Source organism: Lithobates pipiens, unplaced genomic scaffold (assembly GCF_037356315.1).
Source record: "Lithobates pipiens isolate NorthernLeopardFrog02 unplaced genomic scaffold, aLitPip1_a1.2 Scaffold_23, whole genome shotgun sequence".
Taxonomy (NCBI): Eukaryota; Metazoa; Chordata; class Amphibia; order Anura; family Ranidae; genus Lithobates; species Lithobates pipiens.
In genome coordinates, this window is record NW_027507785.1 from 16072468 (window position 1) to 16081759 (window position 9292).

The following is a 9292-nucleotide window of genomic DNA, read 5'->3' on the forward strand; positions in this document are numbered from 1 at the left end:
AAAAAAAAGCAATTAGTGTCACTGTGACTGGGGGGGCAGGGGTAATTGGGGGGTGATCGGGGGGTAAAGGGGGGGTGTGAGTGTGCCTGGCATGTTCTACTGTGTAGTGTAGTGCTTGTGCAACTCACCGATGCTCTCTCCTCGGTGCCGGAACGAAAACTACCGACACGGAGGAGAGAATACATCACTTCCTCTCCTGTGTTTACATTACAGGAGAGGAAGTGATGTCACCGGACAATTTCATTCGCCGGGAGCGATCGCGAGGGGGTGGCCATGAATGAATGGCCGTCCCCTCGTCCGGGATCGCTCCCGAACGAATACCGACCGCCGCAGGCACCGGGCCCCGACCCGCGGGAGGCAAGGGACGTACATGTAAGCCCTTATGCCTGCCCGTGCCATTCTGCCGACGTACATCGGCGTGCGGCGGTCGGCAAGTGGTTAAGTGCCCTGTATTGAAGTGGTTAAGAACTACCCACAGAAAAGTTCCAATAGTTATTTTATCTTAAAAGTATTGAAAGCACAGCCATAAAAACTAGCATTGTTGAAGAAGCATAAAACAAAATTGTTTTTTTTTTTTTTTTTTTTTATTTCTTTAAATCTATAGGCAAAACTTATGTAAAAAAAAAAAATATATATATATATATATATATATATATATATATATATATATATATATATATATATTATAAATATATATATTAAATAGAAGATAATATTTTATATATATATATATACAGTCCTCTGAAGTCAGATCAATTAGATGAAAAGTGCTCTAAGAAAACACACAACAATATTCCTAAAATGGTACAGTAATTGGAAACTTGCTGCTGGGTGCACACTACAGTATGGATTGGCTCACTGCAGGGGTCTGGTGCATCCCCTGTTCACCATTTCAGGTTTGATTTTCAGCATCATTTTTGGCTAAATTCAAACCTGAAACCAGACCAGAAGACTCACGGGACTCCTGTGCAATTCCCTGAAGATATGTGAACCTACAACAATAGCACAAAAACAATTTAACAATAAAAAATGATTTTTTCAAACAAGCTAGAGAGAGGTGGAAAAATACCTTAAACCAGTTGCCATCCAGGCCCACTAACAGGTGAGGTTTGAAAGAGAACTGAACTACATCACAGGTGATCTAATTTGCTGCTCAGTGATTGTAGTATTCTAGTCTGCATCTCCCCCAAGGTAATATACAAAACCTGGCCTGTTGGTGGGCCCTGAGGACAGGGTTGATGACTACTGCCTTCAATTGTTCAGAGAGAAAAAAAAAAGCCAAGGGATTAGTCTTTTGCAATCTTGGTGGATAAAAATCTGGATGACAAAACTGGTGCTTTGATTCAGTTTTTCTTGAGACATCTGTAGATCTTGGGAAAGGTGTTGATTTTTTTCAATAATCCTGTGAGATGAGAAAAAAAGTTAAATACTTTTGCAACAATGTAGGGCACAAACATTGAATTAAAACTGCATGCAGACAGGTTGCAGTGTTTCTCAACTCCAGTCCTCAAGGTGGCCCAATAGATCAGGTTTTCAGGATTTCCCTCAGATTAAATGGCTGTGGTTAACAAGGCAGTGAAACTGATGAAATCACCTGTACAAAACAATGGACAACCGGAAAACATGGCCTGTTGGAATGAAATTGAGTTGAGAAACATCAGGTGCTCCTGCACTCCATTCCAGAATCCTGGTTTTGCCAATTGCCTTCTGCTTGTTTTTCAGTCCACCAGCAAGGTGGTTAATATGTCCAGTCTCTGGGTTGAAACCAAGCCTGTTACAAGCCACATAAGTTTTCAGCTGCATGTCTGTGATAACGGTTGGAATTCCTGCTAAAACTCCTGTCTGCCTGCTGGTTTAGATGTCCCTGTGTATGAACTTGGACCAGATATCGGACTATTATCGGAACACTGCCTGCCTTTTATTTGAACTGTCATAGAACCACTCTACTTGTCTCACAACCGCAAGTACCTTTTTGCTTTGCTCAGTTTGCACTTGCCATGGCATGATGGCCAGGCACTATAGCATTGTGTCTAAGACTTGGGGGTAAATGAGTACTGGTAGGCCTGCTTGCCATATGGAAAAATGGGGCTGCTATAGGTGAAGAACACAGTAGCAAGCTATAGTGTCTGACCACCTGTGTTTGGGGTAAGCACGACAGTGAAGCTTTACTCCACTCTGCCCTAGAGATTTTAATCACAGAGATTGGAAATTGCATTCTGAGGCCGGGAGAAAAATCAGAATGGCTTTGAATTAAGAGGCTCGCTAGAGAACCTCCTGTCCTGATAGCTCTATTTAGGGTACTAGGAACCTAGAATTATTTTGATATGAATTTTCTGCTAAATCTCTTCAGGCTGGTTTTTAACATGGCCTTTCCTTTAAGCCATTACAGCAAGCAGATTGGTATTCTGTTTAAATTGTATACACCAGTCCTAGACGTAAACAAACATGTACTTCTCTGAATATTGCTGCAAGCCTAACCTGTAAGGTACATGGCAATTGGTGACCATCTACAAAGTGGCAACTGCTTAATGCCTCAGCAAGTTCCTATGGAGTGAACATGTTGGATGGGTGGTTTATAGAGACTATGCTTAAAAAAAAAAAAAGTGAAAATAAAGCAGCTGGTTGATGGCTGTTTTGCTATCATTGATAACCTACCTGGATCCTGGCTGGAAGCCTCCTTATTTTGACTTTACACTGTTGGGTGAGCTGGCCTGAAAAAGAGACTTTAGTTATCGCATCTACTGTTGCTAGAACACTGAAAGGTAGCAAAAAACACTGTGTGGTACTGATGAGAAGAGTTGCTTGTGGTGTTTTTGAACTGCCCATGAAGACAGCGCCTGCCATTATTTTATACTTTGCTGAAGAAAGCTAATTTTAAGTTGACAGAACTGCCTCCCAGTCACCTGTTTGCATATCAGACCGTGACTCCCACATACACTTTTATTTCCACACGCTTTACTTACACTGGAGCCTACTGGAACATCTTTTTTTACTTTGAGGTTCCATTGAGACATTTTCAGCTTCTTCATTTCTGTAGGGGGGGAAAAAGTGTGTTTTTAATTTTTAAAGTGTGTGTGTGTACATATAATTTACTCAATTTTTACTCTTTGATGTTGGGAATAGTTATCATCACTTTCTGTACAAGTTAAAAGCTTGTTCTGTCTTAGATATTTTAGCAGGACACTGAGGGAACATTCCCTAAGTATGGCAAATCTTAAGTAGATGGGTTAAATTAAATTTGGGGGGTTGGTAACACCTTTTTTAAGCTGCTTTTTTATCACCCCTTCACTAAGACACCTTTTTTAGTTGCAGTGTCGGTGGGTGTACACATGTTGCAGCCACAGAAGGACTTGTATGCCCGTTCATGATTTGGCGAGTGTAGCACCTACCAAGCATGACCCATTCAAGTGAATGTCACAGCTCTGCAAATGTCTGGCAACCTGGTGCAGTACAGCAAACCAGGGGTTAAGGCAGCATTGTTTTTGCTGCTTTAACAACTTGGACCCTGCTGAATCATGCAGGTGTGGTGCCCCTTGCAGTGGGTCCATTTACTTGAATGGGTATCAATTGGCAGGCCATAGCACCCAGCAAAAACAAGAGTGGGTTTAATTCCTGCTGCAGCATGTGTACACCTTTTTTTTGGGCTGCTTCCTCAACAGGTAAAGAGTAGGGATTGTGGGCAGTAACATTGTGTCACAACCACATCGGTTTCTCCTACCCCCAGCTTTATGTGTTCACAAGCTCTAAGGGTGCAAATAAGGGCTCAAGTGCAGCAGGCATTGCTGCTCCTCTGAAAAGTGATCCCAGTGTGTTTGACAGGAGATAAGGTGGCAATATGTTACAACCTCCCCATTTGTTTTAAACCCATGATGATAGCTGTGTAAAGCACTCAATTGCAACGCTGTAGTTTGGCAATGAGAGGTTTAAATAGGGTCTGAGGAGGTGACACTGTGCCCGGTGATCTTTTGACTTCTCCCATGTTGTTCTGGTAGATCACCACCGATTCAGACCAGGGGAAAGTAAACTTTTTTTAAAGTCTTAAAACATTGCCTGTGCTAGGATGGCATGTTCCCAACCTAGGGTAGATCTGAGCTACAGGTTGCATAGCTAGCAGGAAATAAAGTTAAAAAAGCCTGAAGAAAAAGATTGCAGCGACCACATCTGAAAACTGTTAAGCCACAAAATATACTCCATTTTTGTTTTGAGCTTACGTACCCTTTATCCCAGTTCGCACTGCTGCAGGGTTGAAATTGTGCCAGTTCAGCCAAACTCGCACAATTTCATAACCGCATGTCAGGCCGACATCGGGGCTATTTCAGACATATGTGCATGCTATTCGACAAATGACATCAATGTGAACCAGAGCTTAAGCCAATTTATGACTCATTACCTTGAAGTTTCTCCTTGGCTGCTGGTTGGCCTCCTCACACCTGCTTGGGTAACCAGTACAGATGCATGACAAATCCCACTTATTGTCTTCTCCCTATAGCATCTATCTGCAGTCAAATTTGTGTGGGAGAGATATTTGGCAAACATACAATGGTCAACGTCAGAATACTCTTGCATAGTCCACGTTTCACATATGCGCCGGATTGTTTGGCTGTTTATATTTGGTAGCTTAAACCTAAAGTTAAGAATGAAATGGAGGGGGAAAAAGTTGTATGTCAGACAGTATTTGTATTTTTTTTGCTTTCGATACAGTGGAGAAGAATTAACCACAGTCAGATCATTAATGATGAAATATATATGGCTTCATTGGAGGACCCTTTCTGTTCCTGCAAAAAAAAATGGTTGCAGCGGATAGGAAAGTGAATAAAACAAACATAACTATAATAATTCTCACTAACATAGAAATATATAAACTAACAGGGGTCATAGCCAATCCTACTCTATATTAGGAAAAATGTGGTGATATATTGTTTTTGGAGATTACCCTTACAGTTCTTATTAAAAAGGGGGAGGGGTGGGCCTGTATATCAAGAATAATGTTGATGTGAGATGACATCACTAAGCTAGGGACCAGGTGGAATACTTGCGGGTAGATTTGCAAAGGGGAAATAATACTAGGAGTATGCAATCGGCCCTCTATCCTGAGGGAGGAGGGGGATGGACTTTCTATCACAATTTGGATTGGCAGCATGGGTAGTGTCATCATAATGGCCTACCGTGAGCTGGGAGACCCTGGGGGCTGCGACCTGGAGCCAGTTGCAGCGAAGTCCATCCTTACCACTAGAGGCTCTGGCGAACACATGCTGGCTCTTAGACTCCGCGCCCTGGGGAATCTTATGCTCTAGCTCCCAGTGGGATCCGTATTGGTGCTCTAGTGGACCTGCATTTCTGAACCACCCAGAGTTCCATCCGCAGCAGTCAGCCATAGGGTCCACTACCACAGTGGAGTGAATCTGTCACCTGGCATCAGGTGACCTGACAGAGAATTCGATTTGGAAAATGTAACCTTAATAAGTTGGCAGGACCAGATGGCTTGCACCCGAGGCTCCTTGGGGGAACTCTGTCAAGTGATTGCCATACCATTGTCCCAAATTTCTACTGACTGGAATGGTACCTGCTGATTGGAGAAAAGCCAATATTTAAAGTCCAAAATGCATCCCTGGGAATTGCAGACCAGTTAGCCTAACCTCAATGGTATGCAAGCTCTTGGAGGGGATGATGAGGTACTGTCATGAAAATGGTATCATCATCAGTAATCGGCATGGATTCAAGAAAAATATTTCTTGCCAAACCAGTCTACTAACCTTCTATGAGGAGGTGAGCTGCCATCTAGATAAAGGAAGGCCTGTAGACTAGGGAATATCTGTATTTTTCAAAAACATGTGACACAATTCCCCACTAATGTTTACTGTACAAAATAAGGTCAGTTGGCATGGACCTTTAGGGTAAGTACATGTATTGAAAACTGGCTACAAATGTGAGCGCAGAGGGCAGTGGTAAATGGGAAGTAGTCGTAATGGTCAGGGGTGGAAAGTGGGATCCCACAGGGTACTGTGATGGGACCAATGCTCTTAATTTGTTCATAAACTATCTGGAGGATGGGGTAAATGTGTTTCTCTCTCTATTTGCAGACAATACTAAGCTAAGCAGGGCAATAACTTCCCCCGCAGGATGTGGAAATCTAGCAAGAAGATCTGAACAAATGAATGGGGGGCAAGGATTAATGCGGAAAACTGTAAAATGCATTTGGGTGGCAAAATACAAATGAAATTACTCACTGGGGGAGAACCTCTGGGGAACAGAGGATGGAAAAGGACCTGGGGGGTCCTAGTAGATGATGGGCTCAGCAATGACAAACTACTGATAACAAGGCAAAAATGGAAATTGGCATGCATTTAAAAGGGGGAATAAGTCCAGAGATTTTATTTTATTTATTTTTTTTTATCTCCCACTCTCCAAGACCTTGGTCTAACCTGGAGTGTACTGTCAAGTTCTGGGCAGCAGTCCTCAGAAATGATGTACTGGAAATGGAGCGAGTATAGAGAGAGGTTGCAAAGCTAATAAAGAGACTGGAGGAGATTCATTGTGGAGAGGTTGCAAGCACTGACCTTATTCTCTCTGGAGAAGACACTTGAGAGGGGATATGATTTCAATTTACAAATGCCATACTGGTGACCCCACCCTCACCTACTATGTAAATGATCAGAAGAGGGAGGGAAAAACACCCTCAACAGAAGCCATGTATGTTTTTTTTTTTTTTTTTTAACACAACTTGACAGGGACTTGCAATTTTTTTCACAGATCATTTCATATTTTAACTCCTAAATTACCTTTTGTGATGTCTGTGTATGTCATTTGACACATTGTAAATGCTGTGCCCAGACGTTGACACAAAGAATTCCTTTTTCTGAGTGTTTCCTTTGAGCAAGGTTGGCCTCACCTTCTCATAGTATACTTTAAACCACTGTAAAAAAAGCACCAAAATAATTAAAAAAAATCAGTACCCCAACTTCATTTTCCACCTCTCAAACGCTTTTCATTAGTATATTACCATTTCCTCTTCTTCCTCCAAAGCAAATGCGGCTACTTGGTTTGTTGCTGTCTTGTGTAGCTGCACCCCAATGATGGTATAAGTGACTGTGTTTTCGGAAGAGACATATCTGTGGTGTACCCTTTTTTCCCACTCGTTAATCTAGGAGTACAAAATAAAGGTGAAACACACAGACCTATTCTGCAGTCACAAATTATTACAAGGATGAAGGATTAACCAGGGTGGCAAAGCAAAGCAAAACCAGCGCTTGATCTACAAGCTGAGGTCTGCAGTCTTAGACTTGTTCTTCATGGACCATAATATTTGTTGTTGGGTCAAAAACTGGTTACAGGGGTGTGTCCAAAGGGTGGTGATAGCATGTACTCAGACTTGTCCGGAGTGGCAAGTGGGGTGCCCCACGATTATGTCTTGGGACTAATTCTATTAAATTCATAAATGATCTAGAGAATGGGATAAATATATGTCTCCGGTTTTGTGGATGACACAAAAAATAAGCAGGGGAATAACTTGTCAGGATATAGAAATTTTACAGAAAAACCTAAACAAACTGAGTGGGCAAATGCATGGCAAATGAGGTTTAATATGGAAAATGTAAAGTAATGCACTAGAACCGCTGGGGGAATGAAGGATGGAGAAAGAGAGCTGGTGGTCCTAGTAGATGACAGATTGAGCAATAACATGCAATGTCAAGCTGCAGCTACCAAAGCAAGCAGAATATTGGCATGCATAAAATAAGGGATGTAAGAGATATTATCTATATTTATTTCTTACCGTCATGTTCCTAACCACGCCCGGTCTCTGAAGATGCTTAAGCACCAGAACCGCTTCCAAGTAATATATGATATCGCACTTGGTGCTAATATCTAAAGCCTCTTCATTTTGTGCTTTCCTGATGGATTGCAGAAAGGACTCCTTTGCAACCTCCAGCAACTTGCAGCATTCAGTTGGAGTTTTGGAGGCAGTCATCAAGCTTTCAAACCTGTAATTGATGTGAAGGGTATAGCGTTGCAGTAAGTTATAAGAAATTACTAAGTCAGAATAATTGTCACAACCAAAAATTGCATTACCTTTTACCGACATTCTCACGAGATACAAGCTTTGTTATCCTCTTTAGCATATCATCGGTGACATTCATAAAAAAGGTACAATGTTGAAAGAGTTCAGGATCTTTAACAGACAGATTAGTACCCTTTAACTGATATGTTACAAAGCGTCGGATATGCTTCAGGTAGCCACTTATAGTCTGGTTCTTAAGGTGATGTTTCAACGAGTTAAAAAACTTATTTAATTTTCCTATGTCCTTAACAAAATTTAGGTTTACATGTTTTGGATTCATGAAGTATAAGAATCGGGCCACATCTTCAACCTAGTGGGTAAAACAAATCATAATCGATTATAAATTGGATCAAGGGTGTACTGCAGTGTTGGCACAGAAAAAATGGAACAGCAGATTGAAAAGAGTTTACAGAGGAAATCATGGCTGTCATATTAAAGGAGAAGTACAGCCAAAGCTCATTTGGCTGTACTTCTCCTGTGGATCACAGGAGTGCAGTTCATTCTGCACTCCTGTGAACCATTTTCTGCAGGCCGAAGCTCTGCGGGTGATGTCAGTGCCAGTCCATGCTCAGGAAGGGTCATTACCCTATGGTCGGGATCCGACCACATTCATTGACCAGCGCCGGCTCTCAGTGAGCCCATGAGAACCTGAACTGGCTGCTCTTGCCCCCTCCACAGCCCAGCACTAGAGTGAGTGCGGAGAGGGCAGAGCAGAGAGCTCTGAGAACCAAGTTAATGGCGGTGTTTACTTGATTCTCAGTGTTTGAGCCAGTGTTCCATCAGCAACCCATCAGATTAGGTAATGGGAGTGACATTCCGTCAGCTGAATACTAACTGTGCATGAGCAGGTTTGCTAATCTGAAAGAACGCACATAGTCATAAAGCAACAGAGGACATCTTGCTACACCTTGAATTTCACTGATCTTTTAAACAAATATAGTGAGCATATATGACACAATATAGTATATTGAGAACTACCGTGTGTTTGTTTTTTGTTTTTTTTTTTTTTCTTTCTTTCATTTTACATTTTCAGTCTAAAGGTTTAGCGCTGACCAGTGCGGGGGTGTGCCATCATGGCCTCTGCCAGCATCCCATCTTTTTTCAAAATGGCATCACATATGTCATCCTATTATATTTATATCCACTCAGTTCATTGCTAAAATGACTGAAATCCAAGACTTAGCTGGTTGTAGTTAAATGAATGCCTTTTGACTGCAGGTGTGTTGTCACATTTAT

The 9292-nt window shown here is 41.9% G+C and overlaps 1 protein-coding gene across 1 annotated transcript; it reads right to left on the reverse strand.

Annotated features, from left to right (window-relative positions):
• Positions 1-892: 892 nt before the first annotated feature.
• On the reverse strand, positions 893-8497 carry LOC143927071 (uncharacterized). The gene is made up of 4 exons (XM_077451028.1): positions 7772-8497; positions 7001-7141; positions 6780-6913; positions 893-992 (listed from the first exon to the last, which is right to left on the reverse strand). The coding sequence occupies exons 1-4, from the start codon at positions 8078-8080 to the stop codon at positions 893-895; spliced, it is 684 nt and encodes a 227-aa protein (XP_077307154.1). The 5' UTR covers positions 8081-8497.
• Positions 8498-9292: the final 795 nt, after the last annotated feature.